The following is a 24,227-nucleotide window of genomic DNA, read 5'->3' on the forward strand; positions in this document are numbered from 1 at the left end:
TCTCACCCATCCCTTATACCTCCTAAGCAGATTCATCTCACGTTTCAAATTTTTTATCCCCATCCATCCTAGCAAGGGTTATATTCCTACTCCCCCTTCTCAGAACTCCAGAGCATCTCTGTTCCCTGACACCATTCACATCTTTCTATCCCCTGGAACTCACAAATTGAAGTATAATAACAGTTCCACGCCCAGAAAGACCTATGAGCTAGAATCTTACTCCACACTCCTAGGCCTGTTATTTCTGTTCCAGGCTGCACCTTCAAAACCAGTCTGGTTTGATTTCAGGCTGTTTAGTTATTAACGCCTTGCCATTGCAAGCCCTATTGTCCTAGTACTGTTGTTTTCAGTTAGCTCAGTTGTGAAATGATATGGCCTGCTGGTCTTCAGAGAAAGTGAAGTTGCTTACCTATAGAAGTTGTTCTCCGAGAACATGCAGGCCAATCATTCTCACAAACCCTCGTTCCTTCCCTTAGAGTTATTTTCTTTTTCCAGCTATGTACTGATTCCACGCTCACACATCGGGCAAGAAGACACCTGTACATGCGCAGTGGGATGCTGCCAGAAGCCTCTTAAAGAGACAGAGCACTGGGCAGTGTCTGCACCAGGCTCCTTTGGATAACGTCATCCAGTTGTGAGAATGATTGGCCAGCTGTCCTCGGAGAACACCTGCCACAGCTAAGTAAGTTTGCTTTCTCAGGGGGCTTCTTTTGCTTTTTCATTAAAACTTGTCACCATAGGGTTAAATTTACAAAGGCTGGTGGGAAAAGTGTCCATGGAAAATTAGAACCACAATTCCCACAGTTCTAAATAGGGTGAGAAGCCAGAACTGGCTTGACAGATGGGAGTTAGTGCAAGATGGTGGTCAATGTGTGCCTTGACCCTCCTCCCCTCCCCCTCCCCATGTCTAGTTCCTAGCTCGTTCCTGATTCATCTCAACATCCCTAGTTGAGCATGCATTTATGTTAAATTCAAGCCAGGAAACCAAGAATGACCCAATGTATCCCTCCAAACACTGGATCACTTGAAGGACTGTCTGGATTTAGCAGTTTAGGAAAAGAACAGCCAGGATCTGAAGATTAAAACTGGAAACAAATTAAACCAGATTAAATTAGTTTTCTTTCTCTAGGCCTCGTGTCAGATGCAGGGTTTATGGCTGACCTGTACCCAGGACATCAGAAAGTGAATATCCTCTGAGAGACTCATTTAATGTATAAGTCAAACTCACATTTTCTGAGACTCTTGAATTTAATCCCTCTTGTATCTTCTGGATTGCACATTGAGGGATTGGACTTGTTTTCAAAAATGGGATCCCAGATAAGAGAAACAACCCCCATGCCCCCAAAGGTAACATCCCTTGAATGTGGGTAGTAGTTTGAGGTACCTGAGGAGGGCTGTTAGCCTGTCAGGCCATAGCCGCTGTCTCTACTGCATGAGACCTGTGGTTTCTGCGATGCACCTTGTGCCCTTTCCCTGCAGGACAGGGCAATGTAAGAAGAGACCCAGTCAGCCCCCTCCTCCAATTGCACAGTCTCTATGAAGTAACAGGTTCTCCCATGGCAGCCCTGCTCACACCTCAGTGTCTGCCTTGTCTCCCTTCGACCTGGGCTCCTGCCACCAGTCGGCATAAATTTCTTCTTCATAATCACCGTCTCCTTCAAATTCACTGTCCAATGGTGTCTCCTTCTCCAAAGTTCCTGCATCATTCTCTATCTCCATCTGGGCAATCACAGCAAGAAAGAACAAGGTGAGGTAAGAAAGGCAGACTAGTGTCCCATTACTCTGAGGCTAAGAAAGTGCCACCAATTCACCTCATGTGTGATATATGGAAGGTAGACCTGTGTCCCCTCGCTCTGGGGCTGGGAATATAGCACCAACTCACCTCATCATCTGCGTGAAGGTAATGCTGTGCAAACTCCAGCAGTGCGGCCTGAAGGGTTGTCTGGTTATAATATCCAAAAGCTTCCTAGAAGGAGGAGATAATGACAGACTGTTATCTGATTGTTTTAAGTATTTTTACTGTCGGTTTTATGTATTATTTTATGACTGTACTTTTGAATTCTGCTTTGAGCTTTCTGTAAAGACAGGTTAAATATCCTAATACAATAAACTGCACAACTACTGCTATTAAATATGTATATAGTGTTGCAAGTTACATGCAGCACTGGACAGATACATAAGAGACAGTCCCTGCTCTGAGGTGTAGCTAGGACTGAATAGGCCTTGGGCAGAAAAATTAAGATGGGCCCCTATAAGATCATCTCTGCCAAGGTACTGAGGACCAGGTTGGGGTGGGGGGAACTCCTTCAAAGCTCTAAAACCTTAAAAACCACAAACCTCTTTCAGACTTATATCGAAAATCTGTCGTAATAAAGAAGTGCCAATGTCCAGGACTCAGATAGCAACAACCCTACCTTTAGAAGGCAGTGGCCTAGAATATCAATACGCTTCTTGCTGGAAAAACAGAACAAGTCAGACTTCCACAACCCTCTACATAGAAACGAAACACTATCAGAATACCTCACTTATACCACTCCTGCAGAATACAGACACGGCCTTAGATGCAGAATAAGTAACCGCAACTAGAAGTAGGAACCGGAAGCGTAGCCAGGTTGAAGATGCAGGGGGAGAGGAGAGTGGACTGCTGATGGTGCCGACACATGTTTTAAATGCAACGCATTGCATTAAAAATAGGCGCTGGCGGACGTGTGTTTGGGAGAGCAGCCTTTACCCTGGTACCAGGGCCGGTGAGAGGGGGCAGGGGGGCAAAATTCCCCGAGCCCGGGCCTCCAAAGGGGGCCTGGCGCCGGGGTCTCTCTCCTGCTCCGGATGGGATCCGAGTGATCGCGTCTCAACAGGAGCAGGAGAGAGAAAACGCCGGCACAGCGACCGGGCCCCTCCTTGGAGGCTGAGGAGGACCCGGAGGAGCACCTCCAGCACTGCTCTTCTGCCCAGCTGAATGGCTGCTATTCCTCTCAGGCGCGCACGCTCCGTTTTGAAAGGGCGCATGCCCTGAGAGGAAAAGCAGCCGCAGGGGCAGGCAATCAGCAGAAGAGCAGCGCTGGAGGAAGACGTCTTCTGCTGGCGGGGCCTCGGGATCCCCGCCAGTCAACAAGGTATTTCAATTAGGTAGTGATCTGGGGGGGGGGGGGGCAGCAGCGACGATTGGAGGGGCAGCCATGATCCAGGGGGGCGGTAGACGCGATCTGGGGGGGGGGGGGGCGGTGGTCCTGTCCTGGGCCCAGTGGCGGCTCTGCTCCGGGCCTGGTTCAGTTTCTTGATGGCTCGGCCTCGTGCCCCCCCTAGCTACGCTTCTAATAGGAACCCTGAAGAAACACAGCACCAACTCCCTCGACACAAAGAGCAACAATCTTGTCCATGAAAAGGCAGCACTGTAAATATTATACCAGGCCCTTCTACTCTGGGCCAGGGGTGTAGCCAGACCTAGAGGTAGGAGGGGGCAGAGCCAAAAGCGAGGGGGCACATTTTGGTCCACCTCCCCACCCCCACCGCCGCATGTGTGTATGCTCAGTTTCACTAAAACGAGCGCGCCGGATGTGAGGGGAAGAGAGAGCAGGGCAGGAAATGCGGTGGCACCGGAGACCAGGGCTGGAAAAAAACGCTTTAGCTGGCGGGGGCTGGGGACCCCTGCCAGCCAAACGAGGGGCACAGATCCAGTTTGGAGGGCCCAGGCCCCCATAGCCCTCCATAGCTATGCCACTGCTCTGGGCAGTACACCACCTAGTGAGAAAACAGACAGCTTACAAGATCTCCACACAAACCGCATGCTAGAAGAATACCACACCTTGGTCACACACATGAAACACAGACAGACACTCAACAAATAGGAAACAAGGGGCCACAGATCAGTAATAGGCATATGAAGGCAAAAAACCAGAACTGGAAATCTTAAGAAATTGGATGTAGCATATACAGCACATCAATTCCAAAGAAACTGAAACTGAGAAGCAAGATATTAGAGAAGCATCATATTTCCAAAAGTTGACATACTCCAATTAATAAATTCATACTAAAATAGTTTTTACTACCTTTGTGGTCTGAGCCACTGGCGCAGCTATGTATGGGCCTGGGTGGGTACAAGCCAACCCATTCTTGCCTCAGGCCCACCCATTCTAGTGGCCCACAACACCCCCAAAACACCTCAATGACGGTGCCTCATTCTCCTCTCTCCCTCTTCTCCATCCAGAGCCCGGCATCTGCTTATCTCTCTCTCTGAACCCCCCCCCCCCCCCCCCCCCACTCCCCGGTCTACCTCAGAGCTGTCCTCGGTGGTGATTCATATAGGTAATCTGCGCCAGCCCTGCAGGCTTCCCTCTACCATGTCCTGCTCTCGATGATGTCACTTCCTATTTCTTCACTGGCGGTTACAAGCAGTGAGGCAGTTCTATGGAGTTTTTAGCTCCTTCTGCTGTTTTTCTCTCTTCACAACATACGCTTGGGTAAGAGATATCCTTAGCATAGCACACACCTGTCTGGGCTGGAAGTCCTGCTCCTCCAGGCTCCAGCGCTCCCTATGGAAGCGATAATACACGAGGTTCTGCTGCATGACCTCGTCTTTGGGGTCAAAGAGCCTGTAGGTGGCCACGCACTGCACTGCATTCTTAATGTCATTCACTGGAAAAGAGCACAGGGAGCAAAGGTTGACGTTAAACTATCACTGTGTAATCCAGTTTCAGATCCACTCCTGCACCCTGTGCGCCCAAGAGCTAGAAAGATTACTGTTTTTTCACAGAAACCTCCTCATCCCTGAAGACTACTGGGGTGGCTGCAGAGATGCACTTAAGAGTTCTTGGTACACACCCAGCCAGTCAAGTTTTCAGGATATCAACAGTGAATAGTCTTAAGATAAATTTGAATGCACTACCTCCATTGTATGCAGATCTATCTCATGCATATTCATTGTGGATATCCTGAAAACCTTACTGGCTAGGTGTGTTCTGGGATCTAGGTTGAGAACCCCTGTTCCAGAGTACAGTTAATGCAGAGCCTTGATTCGTTCTCCCATCCTCGAGGACTGCCAACAGGTCAGATTTTTAGGATATTCCTAACAGATATGGATGAGAGAGTTTTGCATATCTACTATCTCCATTGTATGTTCTCATGCATATTCATTAGGGGGTATCCTGAAAACCTGGGAATGAAAACCAAGGGTCGATCGAGGGGCTTAAACTACACCAGAGTTGGGGAAAGGATATTTTTAAGTTTAAGTTTATCAATTTGATATACTGCCTCTTTTGAAGCACAAATCGAGGTGGTTTACAGGTACTTTTTCACTTGTTCCCCCAGATTACCATCTACAGATGAGTGTCAGCTAACTCGGAGGTTGAAGTCAGTGGCACTTGAACGGAGGAACAGCCTAATGATTAGTGTGGTGGGCTGAGAACCTACAGAACTGGGTTTGATTCTCACTGATGCTCATTGGTGATCCTGGGCAAGTCACTAAGCCGCTTAGGTGCTTACGCCCGCCCAACGCGCATCAATTTTGAGTTGCCACCCAGCTACCACGTGGCCCTTGCGGTAATTTCATTTTTGACGCGTGTCTGCTATGCGCGCCACAAAATATTTTTATTTTTTGGCGTGCGGGTGGTAATCGGGCAGTAATCGGCATTTTATGTGTGTGTAGACCATTACCGCCCTGTTACCATGCGAGACCTTACCACTAGGTCCATGGCTGGCGGTAAGGTCTCAGACCCAAAATGGAAGCGTGGCAATTTTCATTTTGCCGCAAGTCCATTTTCTGCAAAAAAAAATTTTTTAAGGCATTTTTTACAGGTGTGCTGAAAAATGATTCTGCGCCGCCCAAAACACGCGTATACACTACCGCAGGCCATTTTCCAGTGTTCCTTTGTAAAAGGGCCCCTCAGCCCTCTGTTGCCCCAAGTAAAAAAGGTAGATTATGAGCACATTAGGGAGAGAGAAAGTATCTGCGTATAATAACAGGATCAGAGTGTCACGTTCCTATCTGAACCTCCACTATCCAAGCTGCATTGGACTCAGATACAAATCAACCTATGCATCCAATTTCCCCTACATGTAAGCCGCATTGAGCCTGCCATGAGTGGGAAAGCGTGGGTACAAATGTAACAAAAATAAAAAAAATTAAAAATACTTAGGTATACAAATGTGGAATGCATTACCAAAGAGTGTGAAAACGATCCATAACCATCTAAACTTCAGGCAATCATTAAAGACCTATCTGTTTTGCAAGGCCTACTCTTCTGATCCAACTTAAATGCTTTAACTCCGTAATGCATCAAAACCTCACATCGCAATGGACATTGTATATTCCTTAGTTCCTTGACCCTTGTTGTACTTGTATACCCTAACCTTACCTGACCCTTATTTTAAACTGTATTTGTTTAATATCTACTGGACTTGGGGATCGCCTTGAGGGTATTATGTAAGCCACATCGAGCCTGCTAATGGGCGGGAAAATGTGGGACACAAATGTTACAAATAAATAAATAAATAATAAATGTAAACCACTTTGGTTGTACCAGAGAAAAGCAGTATTTCAAACCCCTTTTAGGATCTGACTCACTGAGGCTTTTCTCCTTCTCTGTGTCTAAGGGGGAAAGCTCAGTGGCAAAACATTTGAATTTATTTCCTTTTATTTGATATACTGCCAATCACAGTGGAGGAGTGGCCTAGTGGTTAGGGCACCGGTCTTGCAATCCCCGAGGTGGCCAATTCAAATCCCGCTGCTGCTCCTTGTGATCTTGGGCAAGTCACTTAACCCTCTGTTGCCTCAGGTACAAACTTAGATTGTCAGCCCTCCTGGGATAGAGAAATATCCAGAGTACCTGAATGTAACTCACTTTGAGCTACTACTGAAAAAGGTGGGAGCAAAATCTAAATAAATAAATAAAAATTTGAGATTCTACATGGAATGTTGCTATTCCACTAGCAACATTCCGTGTAGAAGCCTGCCCTTGCAGATCAGCAACGCGGCCGCGCAGGCTTCTGTTTCTGTGAGTCTGACGTCCTGCACGTATGTGCAGGACGTCAGACTCACAGAAACAGAAGCCTGCGCGGCCGCGTTGCTGATCTGCAAGGGCAGGCTTCTGTTGCTAGTGGAGGAGTAGCCTAGTGGTTAGTGCAGTGGAACATGGAATGTTGCTACTATTGGAGATTCTACATGGAATGTTCCTATTATTGGTGATTCTACATGGAATGTTGCTGAGTGGAGGAGTGGCCTAGTGGTTAGAGCACCAGTCTTGCAATCCAGAGGTGGCCGGTTCAAATCCCACTGCTGCTCTTTGTGATCTTGGGCAAGTCACTTAACCCTCCATTGCCTCAGGTACAAACTTAGATTGTGAGCCCTCCTGGGACAGAGAAATATCCAGAGTACCTGAATGTAACTCACCTTGAGCTACTACTGAAAAAGGTGTGAGCAAAATCCAAATAAATTATTTGAGATTCTGTTGCTACTATTTGAGATTCTACATGGAATGTTGCTATTCCACTAGCAACATCCCATGTAGAAGCCTGCCCTTGCAGATCAGCCGCGCAGGCTTCTGTTTCTGTGAGTCTGATGTCCTGCACGTAGGTGCAGGACGTCAGACTCACAGAAACAGAAGCCTGCGCGGCCGCATTGCTGATCTGCAAGGGCAGGCTTCTACATGGGATGTTGCTAGTGGAGGAGTAGCCTAGTGGTTAGTGCAGTGGAACATCGAACGTTGCTACTATTTGAGATTCCGTTGCTACTATTGGTGATTCTACATGGAATGTTGTTGAGTGGAGGAGTGGCCTAGTGGTTAGAGCACTGGTCTTGCAATCCAGAGGCGGCCGGTTCAAATCCCACTGCTGCTCCTTGTGATCTTGGGCAAGTCACTTAACCCTCCTTTGCCTCAGGTACAAACTTAAATTGTGAGCCCTCCAGGGACAGAGAAATATCCAGAGTACCTGAATGTAACTCACCTTGAGCTACTACTGAAAAAGGAGTGAGAAAAATCTAAATAAAAAGATGGCAGCTAAGCAGTGTACAATTAAAAGCTCAGAAAGAGCAGCAAACAGAAAAGGAGAATTTAAGCAGCAGAAAGCATATATGATCTCTGCATGATATAGAAAAGGCCTGGTTGAAGAGCCAGGATTTCAAAAGCTTTTTAAAGGTACAGTATGCGGTTTCTGTTTTGAGCTAAAGGGATAGAGTGTTCCAAAGTTTGAGACCAGCATAGGCAAAAGCAGTGGCTTGGGTGGTCTCAAGCCTTTTAATGGAGGGAGATGGGAGGTGGAGAAGGGCTTGCTGAGAGGAACGCAGGGGTCGAGGGGAGGAATGGGGAATGAGTACATTTGAGAGGTAAGCTGGACCAGTGTTAGGGATGCTCAGATCCCCAGGTACAAAACAAGTACCTGTATATAATATGCAAACTGCTTTGATGTAACCACAGAAAGGCTGTAGATCAAATCCCATCCTCTTTCCCTTTAAGGGAGTAGCATTGCTAGCTGTGGGCAATTGAAGGTATAACCTAGGAGAAAAGTGACAAGAGGAAGTGGTCCTAATTGGGAAAAATAAATGATCAGATGAAAACAACACAAAATAATTTTATAGCCAGGTTTTAGAAAATGAAATATGACAATTTTGAAATTGTGCATTTCTTAATGTAAGAAATTAAGAAATTTCTTAACGGGCAGACTGGATGAACCATACAGGTCTTTATCTGCCATCATCTACTATGTTACTATGTATATGTTATATTTGGGATGCTGTAGTTTCTTCTACTCTGGGCAGGCTTGGGGCCCTTATGCCATGGGATCCCATGTGCATTTCTTAATGTAAGAAATTAAGAAATTTATTAACGGGCAGACTGGATGAACCATAGAGTTTTCAAGCTTTGTTTTCTAATAAGCTCTCATTCACAGCCAGCATTGGGGGGGGGGGGGGGGGGGGGGGATCCCAGGGCAACTGTCCTGTTTGTACCTCCCCCCCCCCCCCCCCCCCCCCCCATTCTGGCTCTGAATGAGAGCTTATTAGAAAACAAAGCTTGAAAACTGATTTTTCTGTGTTGGCTTACACTCAGAACAAGGAGGGGTTTCTGAAGAGGTCTTCCTGCATCTTTCTTTTTTTTTCTTCACTTTTGTGGTTTACATCACTCTGTCTTTAGTTATTATACCTCTGGTTGATTATGATTAGTTTTATTCTCTTTTTGGATTTTTTGGGGGGCATTTTATTATGTATATGTAAATCATTTGATGGTACATGCTCTTATGTTTACTTGTAAACCTAACCAATTTGGCATGAATCATTGAAAGTGATCAAACAAGTCTAATTAAACAAGATTAAACTAATGTGACAGTCTGTGCAGTAAATCTGAAATCAATGCAGATCACATGCCCCCTCTGCTGGACAGAAACCAGAATGACATAGCTGCTTCATCTACTGTAGGATGCAGTCTTCCAGGAATCTGAGCCTGCTCCCCTTTTCTGCATAGGATCAGGGAAGTAGCCACAGGCGGGCCTGGGAAGACCCAGACCCAGACCCAGACCCAGACCCATCCACTTTGGGCTCAGGCCCAACCAGCAACAGCATATACCACTGGTGTAGCTAGCGGGGATCTCCAAACCCCAGCAGCTGAAGACATCCTCAGCCTCTGAACCCTCGGGCTGTAAGAACACACCAGCAATCAGCAGCAGTGCTTCTAGCTGCTAATGCCAGCACCCCATGCACATGCAGTTCTTCTGCATGCTCACCCATGAGAAACAAACATGTGTGGGCTGCCAGCGTCGGTGGATGGGAGCGCTGCTGCTGACTGCTGTGGTGTTCTGATGGCCTGGGCAGAGCTGCCAAGGGGTCAGCCTCCCAAGTGGGAGATTTAGGGCCCGGCCATAGCTCCGCCCCAACCTGCTCATAGCTCTGCCCCAACCTACCCTTACCTCCACCCAGCCTGCCTATAGCTTCACCTAGAACCACCCACAGCTCCGCCCATAACTGCCCACAGCTCCACCCACAACCACCACAGTTCTGCTCCTTAGCCGGCGGGGATCTCCAAGCCTCACCTGCTGAAGACATCCTCAACCCACCGAACCTCCAGGCAGATCTGCCAAGTCTCCCGCTTTCATCTCCTGCCACAGTGCCGGCGTCTCCTGCTGAACAGCTCTGTTTCCACTTTCCAGTGACAGCAGGAGACACCTTGTAAAACATCATTTCCTGCTGCTGCGAGACCAGCGGCAGCAGGAGATGACATTTAATGAAGGCATTTCCTGCTGTCCCTGGAAAGTGGAAACATAGCTGTTCAGCAGGAGACGCCGGCACTGTGGCAGGAGATGAAAGCGGGAGACTTGGCAGATCTGCCTGGAGGTTCGGTGGGTTGAGGATGTCTTCAGCAGGTGAGGCTTGGAGATCCCCGCCGGCTAAGGTATTCAATTTTGAAGTTTGGTGGTGGGGCAGGGAGAGCAGGGAGTGGGGGCCCAACCTTGGTAACCTGTTGCCCACCCAAAAGTTGCCTTCTGGCTATGCCACTGCCTAGGATTACTCAAGGACTTATAATTATGATCCACGGTCTACACTCATTTCTGCCTCTAACTCACTGTATGACCATGGGTGAGTCCCTTTACTTCACTATCTCTGTTTAATTCTATCAATGGGATCTCTGAAGCACAGAGATGTAAAATGATTCTCCCCAGGTCACAAACAGAGTCAGTGGCCCAGCTGGCACTGGAACTCAGGCACTGGGAGATCAACTTAATTTCCAGAAGTCACAAATACACACAGAGTCAGAGGGCAAAGCTGAGCCTGGATTTCATGGGTGTCTAATGCAGTCCCTCCTCACAACTCACTTGTCTGGGTGCTAGACCACTCCCTCTTTTCACAGATGGTGTCACCTGGCTTGGACCCTGAAACTTACATTTGTAATATGCGAACTGCAGGTAGTGGTACATGGTGGCCACAAATTTCTCCACAAAGAATCCGCCCACGTTTGGTGTCAGAGAAGGCTCACAATCCACTTTGCATTGCAGGGCATCGACAAAAAGATCTGGAGAAAAAGAGCAAATGGCATGGAGGTTGCAGTAAATGCAGCTAAGAACAGGGCTGCTGCGTCATCCCAGGTCAACAAAGGGGCTGATCCAGTCCTGGCTTTTGCCCCACTGCATACCTGGGGGTTGTCATCCTGATTTCCCCATTGATTTTATCAATAGAAATCAAACAAAATAAAACATGGAAAAGAAAATAAGATGATACCTTTTTTATTGGACATAACTTAATACATTTCTTGATTAGCTTTCGAAGGTTGCCCTTCTTCTTCAGATCGGAAATAAGCAAATGTGCTAGCTGACAGTGTATATAAGTGAAAACATTCAAGCATTACTATGACAGTCTGACAGGGTGGGAGGATGGGGGTGGGTAGGAGGTATGCATGGGGACATCAAAGCATATCATTGATATTCTAACAGGACTTAACAAGGATCTGGGGTTCCTAGCCCATTATAAACCATAAAGCTGTATGTCTCTGTTGATCACCCCACCCCTCACCTATCCACACCCATCCTGTTAGAATATCAATGATATGCTTTGATGTCCCCATGCATACCTCTTACCCACCCCCATCCTCCCACCCTGTCAGACTGTCATAGTAATGCTTGAATGTTTTCACTTATATACACTGTCAGCTAGCACATTTGCTTATTTCCGATCTGACGAAGAAGGGCAACCTTCGAAAGCTAATCAAGAAATGTATTAAGTTATGTCCAATAAAAAAGGTATCATCTTATTTTCTTTTCCATGTTTTATTTTGTTTGATTTCTATTGATAACCTTAAGAGTGGACTAACACAGCTACCACACTCCTCTACCCATTGATTTTGAAAGAAACTTAGACTCACAAAACCATTCATTCCAAGGTGTGAAAAGAGGACCTAACTAGTTTATCCTGAGGTAATGTGGCACCCCCTACTTTTCTGGCATTTTCTGCTTGCAGCTGCTCCTCCTCTGGGATGGTTTGTTTTGATCCTTTGCTAACTCCTACTGGGCTCTGTGTCAGACAGGCTACCTGGCATTCCCCCTCCCCTGGAAAGAGCATTAATAGGCAGGAGACTGTCTTTCCTGTCACTCATATAGCCACATTGTCCTGGCTCCACAGCCCACTGTACAAATACTTTTTTTTCCCCATTTTTTAGAGTATACAAGGAGGGATGAAGTATGTTCCGTAACAGACTGTCTAATGTACTAAAGAGGGCTTTAAACTAGATTCGCTGGGGATGGGTGAGAAAAGCCCCAAAGTCATTAACAACTCTCAGGAATGTAAGATATCGAATACTTTCATAGAAATGGGAAAAAAGAACAATATCTGGAGAGCTTTGTTTACCAATGCCCATAGCGTGGGAAACAAAATTCTAGATCTAGAGGTGGTAATGGTAGAAGCCGACTTGGATTTAGTGGCAGCCATGGAGATGTAGTTCACGGGGATCCATGACTGGAATATAGTTATACCTGACTATAATCTATTCAGAAAAGACAGGGTAGGAAAGAAGGGTGGAAGACTGGCATCAAATGTTAGGAATAATATTACAGTGACTGAATTGCAGGACATATGGGGTAAGGAAGAAGCACGGTGGGTTAATCTTGAAAGAGGGAATGGAAAAAGTATTCACATTGGTGTGATATACAGGCCTCCCTCATAATCAGGACAGAGATTTATTTGAAGACATTCACAAGATAGGGGGAAGTACTACTGATAGGTGATTTTAATATGCCAGACATTGATTGGGGTGTTCCTGCTGCGGGGTCATCTAGAAGCAAGGGGATCTTGGATTCTCTACAAGAAGACTTGTTCCAGCAGTTGGTAATGGAGCCCAGGCAGAACGAAGCTATTCTGGACCTGCTGCTTACAAACAGGGAGAGTGTTTCTGATGTTACGGTGGGTGATCGTTTGGCATCTAGTGGTTCAATATTAAGACGCATGAGGAGAAGGTTTATTCAAGACTGAAGGTTATAGTTGGATGGGAACAGCTGAACGAAGTAGAACTGCAGTGGGCAAAACTGAAAGGAGCTTGTTTAAAGGCGACAAACCTTTATGTTAGAAAAGTATGTAAAAGTAAGAGGAAAAGATGGCCACTTTGGTTCTCAAATGTAGTAGCTGAAAAAGTAAGAGAAAAAAGGTTCGTCTTCAACAGTTACAAGACGACACAGAAAGAGGAAGACAGGCAAAAATACCTAGAAAAGCTAAGAGAATCTGGAAAAGCTGTCAGGAAAGCAAAGATACAAATGGAAGAAAAAGATAGCCAGTACAGTAAAACTGGGGGACAAGACGTTTTTTAGATATGTAAGTGATAGGAAGATGTGCCAAAATGGCATAGTGAGGCTCAAGGGTGAATAAAGCCGATCAGGATAAAGTTGAACTGCTTAACTATTATTTCTGCTCTTTGTTCACGAACGAAAGGCCTAGGGTAGGACTGCAGAAAACAGATGCTAATGGGGATGGATGTTCAGTGGACCAGGACTGACTCTCAGAAGACTGTGTTCATGAGCAGCTAGCTAAACTAAAATAGACAAAGCGAAGGGGTCTGATGGGATACATCTGAGTGTGCTCAAAGAACTCAGGGAAGTTTTGGCAGCTCCGTTGTCTGACCGCTTCAATGCTGCCTTAGAGTCTGGTGTGGTCCCGGAGGAAGAGAGAAGGGCGGATGTGGTGGAAGTAAGGAGGAGGTTGGTTTGACCTCTGTGGTGAGTAAACTAATGGAAACACTTCTAAAGTGGAGGATTGTAAGGTTTCTAGAATCAAATGGACTGCAAGACCCGAGGTAGCATGGTTTCACTAGAGGCAGGTCTTGTCAGACAAATTTGATTGATTTCTTTGACTGGGTGACCAAATAGTTGGATATGGGAGGGGCGCTTGATGTGGTGTACTTGGATTTTAGTAAAGCCTTTGACACGGTTCCGTACAGGTGACTGATAATTATGGGCACTGAAGTGACTGACTGGGTTAAAAACTGGTTAAATGGAAGGAGACAGAGAGTAGTGGTAAATGGAGTTTGCTCCGAGGAAAAGGATGTTATCAGTGGTGTTCCGCAGGGACCGATCCATGGACCTGCTCTTTTAACATCTTGTGAGTGATATTGCAGAAAGACTGTCTGGTAAGATTTGTCTCTTTGCAGATGATACCAAACTTTGTAATAGGGTAGACACCCTTGAGCACGGCTGGTCTGAGGGCGAGGCGACCGAGGCAACCGCAAAGGGCCTCGTGCTCAAGGGGGCCCCGTGCGGTGCGCCTGAAGTTGCCCCGCCCCAATTGCCCAAACTCCAGTCCCCCCGCCCTCTGAATTTTAAGTTACCTCGTCGTCGACGTTGGAGCGGCCGGCAGGTAGCAGCAGCCGTGAAAAGCGTGCGAGCTGCTGGGCGGCGCTTCGGGAGCCTTCCTTTCCCTTCCCTCGTTCAGCTCTGGTCCCGCCCTCGTTTTGAGGGTGGGACCAGAGCTGAGTGAGGGAAAGGAAGGCTCCTGAAGCGCTGCCCAGCAGCTCGCACACTTTTCACGGCTGCTGCTACCTGCCGGCCGCTCCGACGTCGACGACGAGGTAACTTAAAATTCAGAGGGAGGGGGGCCTTGGAGCTGGTGGGTGAGAGGGAGAGAGAGACCGGCCAGCCGGCCTTGGAGCTGGGGAGCCTAGGGGATGGTCCTGCAGCTCGGAGGGAGGGGTGGCCGCCCTGGAGCTAGGATGGGGCCCCATCAGATTGGTCTGCATAGGGCCCCGCACTTGCTAAGACCGGCCCTTCCCTTGAGGGTGTGGATAACATGCGGAGGGATCTGGCAACTCAGATTTCATGCTATAAAATGCAGGGTCATACACTTAGGTTGCAAAAATCCAAAGGAAAGGTATAGTATAAGGGGTGAAATACTTCTGTGTACAAAAGAAAAGCGAGACTTGAGGGTGGTTGTGTCCAATGATCTCAAGGTGGCCAAACAGGTAGAAAAGGTGAAGGTCAAATCCAGAAGGTTGATTGGATGCATAAGGAGAGGAATGGCCAGCAGAAAAAAAAGAGGTGATAGTGCCCTTATATAAGTCTCTGGTGAGGCCCCATTTAGGATACTGTTTACTATTCTGGAGGCCGCATGTACAAGAAGATCTAAACAGGATGGATTCAGTCCAGAGGGCAGCTACAAAACTGGTCAGTGGTCTCTTTCATAAAGCGTATGGGGACAGACTTAAGGCTCTCAATATGAATACTTTGGAAGAAAGGCGGGAGAGAGGGGATATGATACAGACATTTAAATATCTCTGTAGCATTAATGTACAAGAGGTGAAACTCTTTCAAATGAAAGAAAACGGATGAAGTCAAGAGGTTATAGCCTTAGGCGTAATCTAAGGAAATAGTTTTTCACGGAAAGGGTGGTGGACACTTGGAATCGCCTCCCATTGGAAGTGGTGGAGATGAGGGACTGTGTCTGAATTTAAGAAAGCATGGGACAGGCACGCAGGATCTCTTAGGGAAAGGAGGAGATAGTAGTTGCTGTGGATGGACAGACTGGATGGGCCATTTGGCTCTTATCTACCATCAGGTTTCTATGTTGTATCCAGCTTTTGTCCACTCCTCTTCTGGTCGTTGTTGGCATCTGTCTCTCTTCTTCTGTGATATTCTGTGATTTGATAAAGCCTCAGCTTCTCCCAATAGTGCTCAGACTGCAGCAGAAAAGGCTGGAAGAGTTGGGAGACCTTCTATTCCCTGGTGCCCCCTCCCCACCTCCTGGAAAGAGAGAAGCAGGTGGTGGAAGATCATCTTATTGTGTGCAGTGCTGAGGTCCCCTGTGAACACACTTTCTAATGCAGGCCCACCTCTATGTCTAGGTACCTGCGATGGCTGGATAAAAGTCTTTTGATTCCTTCATCTCGTAAGTCCCTTCGCACCCAGCCACACAGTCCTCATAGGCTTTATAATACTCCACCACTGCTTGTTCCATGCCTGTAACGCTGCTGCGGAAGTCTCCACTGTTGTAGGCCTTCACTGCCGTCACAAAGATAGCCTGTGAGGATGAGAGATGTTACTGTGAAATTACTACTACTACTTATCATTTCTATAGCGCTACAAGGCATACGCAGCGCTGTACACCATACATGAAAAAAAGACAGTCCCTGCTCGAAGAGCTGACAATCTAAATAGGAGGCACACAGACAGAACAACTAAGAGGTAAGGGAATTCAAGAGGTGGGAATCCACAACAAACTTGGTAAAAGACCTCCTTAAATCACCTCACCTGTCGTTCCAACCTGCAGACCCTGTACAAACATGTCCAACGGCACCAGTCCAAGCACAGATCCCCGCGGCACTCCACTGTTCACCCTCCTCCACCGAGAGAAATGACCACCCAACCCCACCCTCCGCCCTCTGACCAACACCCAACTCCCACCAGGCTTGTGATCTGGTTATGTATTTTAAAGTCAGGTGATCTTCTTGCCCATCCCATCTATGGACTTGTAGCATTCGTTTCCTTAATAAAATCACACAAACTGACTACAACGACAGATAAAGACCATACGGCCCATCTCATTTCCCCCTTTTTCCTTTCTTCCAGTCCCACAGACCCACTGATCGCTGGTATTTATTCTTTACGGTTACATTTGCTATACCACATTGCATTCGATCAGAGGCAGTTTACAAGTAGTAGCGAAGCTGGACCTCTCCGTGACTCTGCTGCTGCCTCCTCCCACTTCCTTCTCTGCTTTACATGCAGCGTTTGCTTGCACAAGCGCATGGATAGACAGACAGACAGACAGACAGACAGACGGAAAGACCACTCACCTCATAGGGTTGTGCCTCCAGATCCACCAGATCCTCCTCATCCAGCATTGACTTATAATAGTCCAAGTATCTGAGGGTTATCTCATGCTTCGGATTCTTCTGCAAGTAGGTGTGAGCGGCCGAGGCCGCCTTGTCAACATTGCTCATCTGGGGGGAAAAAGAAGGACCCCCCCCCCAAAAAAAAAATACAGTGATGCATTGTAACAGTGGCTAGGCGATGAATGTACTTACAAAGTTCCATAGGTTACTATGGAACTTTTTGTAAGTCTAAGTGCTTTGAAAATGAAACTCGAAGTGTCACCAGCTTAATCCCCAAAGGAAAGCAGAAAGAACCCCCCAAAGGCAGCTAAAGGGTGGGGGAGAGGAAGGATTTCACTGGGCTGATGTGGGAAAATTTGGAATGACTGGGTTTCAGTTGAGAAACCGCTCAGCTATGGGACATTTGTGCTGTAAACATTTTGCTCCTCCTCTCTGTCTCTCTACCCCCACCACCTCCTACATCATCTACTGAAAGCTGCAGGGAAAGCACAGTCCTGCTACTGGAGCTGGAAGAGGTGGCAGTCACTGTCCATAAATCAAAGGGCTCCAGCAGGGCTTCCCTCTAGCAGAAGCTCAGCTGGTACAGAGAGAAGGATACAGGAGAGAACAGAGGTGTAGGATAAACAAGCAGATCCAGACCGAGACCCAGACTGCTCCAGCTTAGTGCCAGATGTAGGCACAATGGGAAAAGCCCTTTAGCACATCTGATCACTAGTCTGGTTCCTCCTCTTCTGGACACCTTTCAAAAGCAGAACAGAAGCAGCATGGAAAAACTGCAGCTCCCAGCACAATCCTCTCAGCCAGGCCCCAAATTCAAAGCTTGCAACTGCCTAACAGGGACATCCACCGGCCCTCCAAAGACAGGGGTGATGGGGGTGTGAGTCCAAGCAAGAGCACTTCCATCAGTGCTGAATCCTAGACACATCATATAAAAAGGATGTGCTAATTTTAGTATATTTACTCAACATTTCTGCAAATGTTCTTTGTATGAGAATTTGGAAATGGGGGTGGGGGGGGGGGGGGGGGGGGAGAATCCAAACCCAGGACCATTCAGATGCCAACTTCAAAAGACTTTCACCAACAATCTCCTTAGTTTCTGCCCCTCTCATTTGCCACCCACCTTGTCTTTTGGCACTCACCTCCTTTACCAATGACCCCCTCCTCCTTCTCCTCTCTCCCTGTGTCCATTACCCTCTTTACTTCTCTCTCCCCTCCCCTACTTCTCCTTGTAACACCCATAGTTCTCATCTCTCCCCCTTAATCGTCTACCCCTTTTACCCCCACTTCTTCCTGTAACCCCCCCCATAGTTCTCATCTCTCCCCTTATTAGACTTTTACCCCTTTTACCTCCCCCCCCCACTTCTCCCTATAACCCTCCATAGTTCTCATCTCTCCCCTTAACAGACTTTTACCCCCTTTATCTCTCCCCCCCCCCACCTCCCTGTAACTCCCCACAGTTCTCACCTTGAAGTGGGCATAGTGCAGGTAGAGGTAGGGCTTTCTGCTCTGGAAGTCCTGCAGGGTGTCCGGGGGCGGGTAGGACAGCTGCAAGGCGGGCAGGCTTTTCTTGCAGCCCCGCAGGCAGCCGGCCCGGTGCAAGACCTGGCCGAAGAGCAGCAACTCCGGGTCCCGAGCCTCCCGATCGTCCGGCTCCAGGTCGCTGGACGCCGGATCGCTGCAACTGCGCGCGCAGAAGGCTTCGCTGTCTCGCAGTAGGCGATGGAGCCGCAGGCTGAGCTCCAGCGCCTCCGCGCTCTCCCTCCAGCTCCCCGCCTCGTAAAGCTCCTGCGCCCGGGTGTAAGTGGGCAGCAGAGGCTGCAGGTCCGCTCGGGGGAAGCCGCGGAAGCTGTAACGCTCGTATTGAGCCCCGGCCGGAGGCAGCACCAGCAGGAGCAAAGCCCAGAGCCGGCCCATGGATGGAGGAGGTGCAGATGAAGATCCCCGATTTCACTGCTCCCCAGTCCCCCGTCACTCCTCGATTCCCCTCGATGCTCCCCTGTCCCCCGTGGTTCTTCAATCCCTTGGGGACCCCCGATTCCTCCCACTGCTCCCCAGTCCCCTCGATTCCCCTCAATGCTCCCCTGTTCCCTGAGGTTCTTCAGTCCCTTGGGGATCCCCGATTCCTCCCACTGCTCCCCAGTCCCCCGTCACTCCTCGATTCTGCCCGCGAGGTTCTTCAGTCCCCTGGGGATCCTCGATTCCTTTCACTGCTCGCCGGTCCCCTGCGGCCCCCAGATTTCCTTCATTGCTCCCCAGTCCCCTGCTGCCCCCTTCCCCAATTCTGTTCACTGCTCCCCAGTCCTGATTCCCTTCACTACTCCCCAGTGATTCCTCTCACTGCTCCCCAGTTCCCCGATGACCCTCACTGTCCCCCCATTCTTTTCAGTGCTCCCCAGAACCCCTGCTCCCTGCACGTAGTCTAGACTCCCAGCTCACTCCACTTTCTGATGAATGAAGGAATCTGGGAGACGGAGGTTTGGTCCGTCATGGTGAAAGGGGGTGGGGTGGGGCGGGGTTAGAAGATCCCGCGGGGTCCTAGTGCTTCTCGGCTCCCCTGACTACTATAGATAGGTAAACCTGGCTAGGAAACCCCGAATGGTGGGTGTCCCTGGTAGGGAGGAATTGAAGCAATCCAAATATAAGCAGACACTGTGGGATTATCACAAAAATAGGACAGAATCGTCTAGCCCAGTGGTTCCCAACCCTGGTCCTGGAGGCACCCCAGCCACTTAGGTTTTCAAGATACCCACTATGAATATTCATGAGAGAGATTTGCAAGCACTGCCTCCTTGATATGCAAATCTCTCTCATGAATATTCATTGTGGATATGCACTGCCTCCTTGATATGCAAATCTCTCTCATGAATATTCATTGTGGATATCCTGAAAACCTGACTGGCTGGGGTGCCTCCAGGACCAGGTTTGGGAACCGCTGGTCTAGCCCAAAACATTTGCTTGACTGATTGCCAGCCAAGTGCATTACCCAGCCTGTCATTGTCTCTCCCTTCCATTAACCCCCCCCCCCCCCAAAAAAAAAAAAAAAAATTTCTTTCAAACACCAGCTCCAGAAGAACTGAAATGCAGCGAAAGCTAAAGGTTGTACTGCATCCCGCTGTAATAGAGACAGGGCCTGGGTATATAGGGACTTGCTTTGGACCCCAAGGGAATCCTTTGCTCCCAGTGTCCAATCTTCCCTTCCTCTGCAAAGTGAGAGAAAGTGTGTGTGTGTGTGTGGGGGGGGGGGGGGGGTTGTTTGTTTTTTACTAATACATTTGGTGGAAAAAAAACTCCCAATGGTTTCAGGAGATCCAGGTGAGGCAAGTGCTCCTCACAGACACTCATTCTTGATGTCTTTCATGTCTAGGACCCGACCATGATCCTTCATTGTGCAAACTGTATTCACAGCTTTCATAATGAAGTATTAGAAGTTGAGAGCCGCAGTGCAAAAGTACTTTTGGCACCAACAAGACCAGTCCATCGACTTTTGGCATTGGTCCCCGTGACTCCAGGAGCTGCATCAGACCCTGTGGACACATTGGCATTGAGGAGATTTCCACCTGCCTTGACATCGAGCATTGATAGGGGCCACCAGCATTGGGCATCATACGATCCTACAGCAAGGACTCATCCTTATTAGATTGTAAGCTCTGTAGGGCAGGGACTGTCTCTTCATGTCCAGTGTACAGCGCTGCGTACGTCTAGTAGCTAAGTAATAGTAGTAGTAGTGGAAGATGTGGATTTAATATTATTTCTGTATTTATGGAGTACTAATTTACGCAGGGGGAGAAGGTCATGCCACAGAAACGATAGTGACATTTTTGTTTCCATCAGAGGCTTAGCAGTATGGATGCAGACTTTCTAGGTACATTTGGCTAGCTCAGAAATTCATTCACAGATTGCAAGTGCAGAATAGATGCTCCCTTCTCTTCGGACATGGGGTCAAAACAGCCAGCTGTGTGGGTGCCAGTGGGTTCTGAGCACCCTCAATATTGAGCAAGCTGATCCACTCTGTCCAGGGAGGGTAGAGACTCTCATTGGTTTTAGAGGGCCTTTATTTCATCCCTTCCTCCCCCCCCCCCCCCCCCCCCCCCCCCCCCCACCTTTCATTTTCAGACTGTCATTGACATGCTATTAGGTTTTACTTACATATTCTGATTTTGTCATCTTTTGCTCATATTGTCCTGACCTGAAGAAGACGGTTCGAGCTCTCCCAAAGCTAGTCAAAAAATGTACTAGGCTAGTCCAAAAGGAAAGGTATAATCACCTTATTTTCTATTTCTATTTATTACCTTTAAAGTGAACTAATGGGGCTGGGGCTGGGCAACCTTACCACTTGGCATAAGGTAGAGAGATTTTCAGAAGGGTAGACTCAACATTTAAATGGCTTCATAATCATGATCAGTGTAGCCAATGGCGTAGCAAGGGGGGGCAGAAGGGGCGGTCTGCCCCGGGTGTCAGCTCAGAGGGGGTGCTCCCTGCCAGCTCCCGCCCCCTCGGTGCATCAACACCCCCCCAAACCAGCTCCTGCACCCTACCTTTAAAAAGAATATCGGAATCCGAGGCAAGGCACAGCACCTCGCGCCTGCCCTGCACGTAAAAGAAATGTGGACCGTCAGGCCTTCCCTCGCTCTATCTGTCCTGCCCTCCACTGATGCAACTTCCTATTTCCGCAAGGGGGGTGTTGATGCGCTGAGGGAGGGATGTCATCGTGCTGCACTCAGGGGGGCTGCAACGGCGAACCGCCCCACCCCGGGTGGCAGCCCCCCAGCTACGCCACTGGTAGAGGATGCTTACCTGCCTGGCCATTCCTTCAGAGCTTCAGACAAATGGCTTCCTTTCTATTATACAGTAACAATAATGTAAGTGAAGTTAAGGGGGGGAGGGTGCCAATCTTGGAATTCCAAGCCAAAACATTTACATAAAATACCCATACTGGGTCAGACCAATGGTCCATCTAGTCCAGTACCCTGTTTCAAACAGTGGCCAATCCAGGTCACAAGAGCCTGGCAGAAAGCCAAATAGTAGCAAGATTCATGTTACTGATCCCAGGGACAAGCAGACTAAGGACTTTTCCTCCAGGAACTTGCCCAAACCTTTTTTGAAACCCAGATACACTAACCACTGTTTCCACACCCTCTGGCAACAAGTTCCAGAGCTTAACTATTGGTTGAGTGAGAACATATTTCCTTCTATTTGTTTCAAAAGTATTTGCATGCAGTTTCATTGAGTGTCCCCTGGTCTATGTACTTTTTGAAAGAGTAAAAAATCGATTCACTCCTATTCGTTCCACACTACCCTAGATAGATAGATAGATAGATAGATAGATAGATAGATAGATAGATAGATAGATAGATAGATATGGATCTGCAATGTTTAGCCAAGTGAAGTTTTTTTTAATGTGTACTATGATTGTTGTAACTCACTTTAGGGTCTTTTATGTAAAGGCCCATCATCCAAAGGCCCATCGTCCATCATCCTGTTTCCAACAGTAGCCAATCCAGATCACAAACACCTGGCAAGATCCCAAAAAAGTACAAAACATTTTATACTGCTTATCCCAGAAATAGTGAATTTTCCCCTAGTCCATTTAATAACAGTCTATGGACTTTTCCTTTAGGAAGCCGTCCAAATCTTTTTTAAACTCCGCTAAGCTAACCGCCTTTACCACATTCTCTGGCAATGCATTCCAGAGTTTAATTACACATTGAGTGAAGAAAAATTTTCTCCAATTCATTTTAAATTTACTACATTGTAGCTTCATCGCATGCCTCCTAGTCCTAGTATTTTTGGAAAGCGTGAACAGACGATCACATCTACCCGTCCAACTCCACTCATTATTTTATAGATCTCTATCATATCTCCCCTCAGCTGCCTTTTCTCCAAGCTGAAGAGCCCTAGCCGCTTTAGCCTTTCCTCTTAGGTAAGTCGTCCCATCCCCTTTATCATTTTCATCTCCCTTCTCTGCACCTTTTCTAATTCCACTATATCTTTTTTGAGATGCGGTGACCAGAATTGAACACTAAGGCATACTAACAGAATTAGCATACACTAATGATTAGCATGCGCTAAATGATAAGATGCCCATAGAAATTATAATGGGTGTCATCATTTAGCACATGCTAATCATTAACACACTCGCTCAATCCATTACTACACCTTAGTAAAAGGACCCCTTTGAGTGTTATTGATAATAAACATTATTATTATTATTAAAATGATTATACATGGCATATAACACAAAGATGTATCTGGTATCACTTGGAAATATAAGCGTCATCCAGAAGCTTAGGAATTATCCAGGTATCATTGTAAAATGTTTAAACCCAGTAAAACGTGTTTTTTTTTTTAAGTCCACTGTTGTCAAATCTGAAATGTTAAGGTTTGTAACATTTGTCCAGCCTCAACCTAACATGCCAAAGGCTACAACATTAGGGATAACCTGACATGGTTTGTTCCACAGTCCTGCCATTTCTCCTCTCAGGTCTCCATACTTCAGTAATTTTTCCAGTTTTTTGCCTTTAATTCTTGTGTCTCCTGGTACTGCAGTGTGGATGAAAATCATAGTGTAATTTTTGATTATGGTGATACTGGGTGTGCTATGTTCCAAATGTTGGTCCATTTGAATACAAATATTCCATAAAATCTTGACTTTTTTTTTCTATTACTTTTTCTACATGGTGGTTATATACATATTGTGGCTACCCTGTCCTAACATTGCTTGTAGTCAATTTGGGTAATTTTAATTATTATTATTACTATTATTATTGTGGAGAGATCGGCCTACAGATGTATAAGAAATTATCCATACTAATGGGAGTCCCTGTCCCTATCAGTTTATCTATTTGCTTTTGAGCTATTAAGTTAAATTCCTGAGCCCTTGTCAGGCACTAGGACCCAGGGGTGTGTATCCTGAGTTTCCTTGGGATAGGACCTCTCTTCCTACAAAGTTTGTGATGCATTTGCTTGCTTAAACTAATCCTTTATTTTAGGCTTTAGACTTAATTGCGAAAACCCAATAAATCAGAGCTGGAATTCAGGTCAGATCTTCTCATCCTGAGATGGGCGAGACTGTAGAGCGTAACACTTCGAGTTATCTGCATCTCGCCCCTCAAAAAATCATGGACAGCTAAGCGTGGCCTCGTCAGCAGCCCGAAGCCCCCAACTAGTCCACGTTTACAAAATTCCTGGCCAGATGCCCGGGGGTGGGAATGAATGAGGGAGTCAGAAGGCAGCTTCTGTAAGATCATGGCTGCAAGGTATGAGCTGCTCGTTTTGCCTCTCTTAGTCCTACACGGGCTCTGCAACCCCAGCCCTTTGGAAGATGTGGTCATTGACCGGTACTCCGTCCCGAAAATCTGCCCTCGGGAGGTGCAGATGGGCGACTTTGTCCGCTATCACTACAACGGGACCCTGAAGGATGGCGTTAAGTTTGATTCCAGG

The 24,227-nt window shown here is 47.4% G+C and overlaps 2 protein-coding genes across 2 annotated transcripts in view; one reads left to right on the top strand and one right to left on the bottom strand.

Moving 5' to 3' along the window:
• Window positions 1-666: 666 nt before the first annotated feature.
• P3H4 (prolyl 3-hydroxylase family member 4 (inactive)) lies at window positions 667-18,717 on the bottom strand. The gene is made up of 7 exons (XM_030220620.1): window positions 18,252-18,717; window positions 16,749-16,895; window positions 15,802-15,973; window positions 10,866-10,994; window positions 4,490-4,635; window positions 1,883-1,966; window positions 667-1,719 (listed from the first exon to the last, which is right to left on the bottom strand). The coding sequence occupies exons 1-7, from the start codon at window positions 18,699-18,701 to the stop codon at window positions 1,570-1,572; spliced, it is 1,278 nt and encodes a 425-aa protein (XP_030076480.1). The 5' UTR covers window positions 18,702-18,717; the 3' UTR covers window positions 667-1,569.
• A 5,030-nt stretch (window positions 18,718-23,747) lies between these two features.
• Window positions 23,748-24,227, top strand: part of FKBP10 (FKBP prolyl isomerase 10) — a 29,000-nt gene continuing 28,520 nt past the window's right edge. The window contains exon 1 of the mRNA XM_030220619.1: window positions 23,748-24,226. Coding sequence (XP_030076479.1) covers window positions 24,000-24,226 — 227 coding nt within the window. The 5' untranslated portion in view covers window positions 23,748-23,999. The remainder of the gene's footprint in view (window position 24,227) is intronic.

Source organism: Microcaecilia unicolor, chromosome 12 (assembly GCF_901765095.1).
Source record: "Microcaecilia unicolor chromosome 12, aMicUni1.1, whole genome shotgun sequence".
NCBI lineage: Eukaryota > Metazoa > Chordata > Amphibia > Gymnophiona > Siphonopidae > Microcaecilia > Microcaecilia unicolor.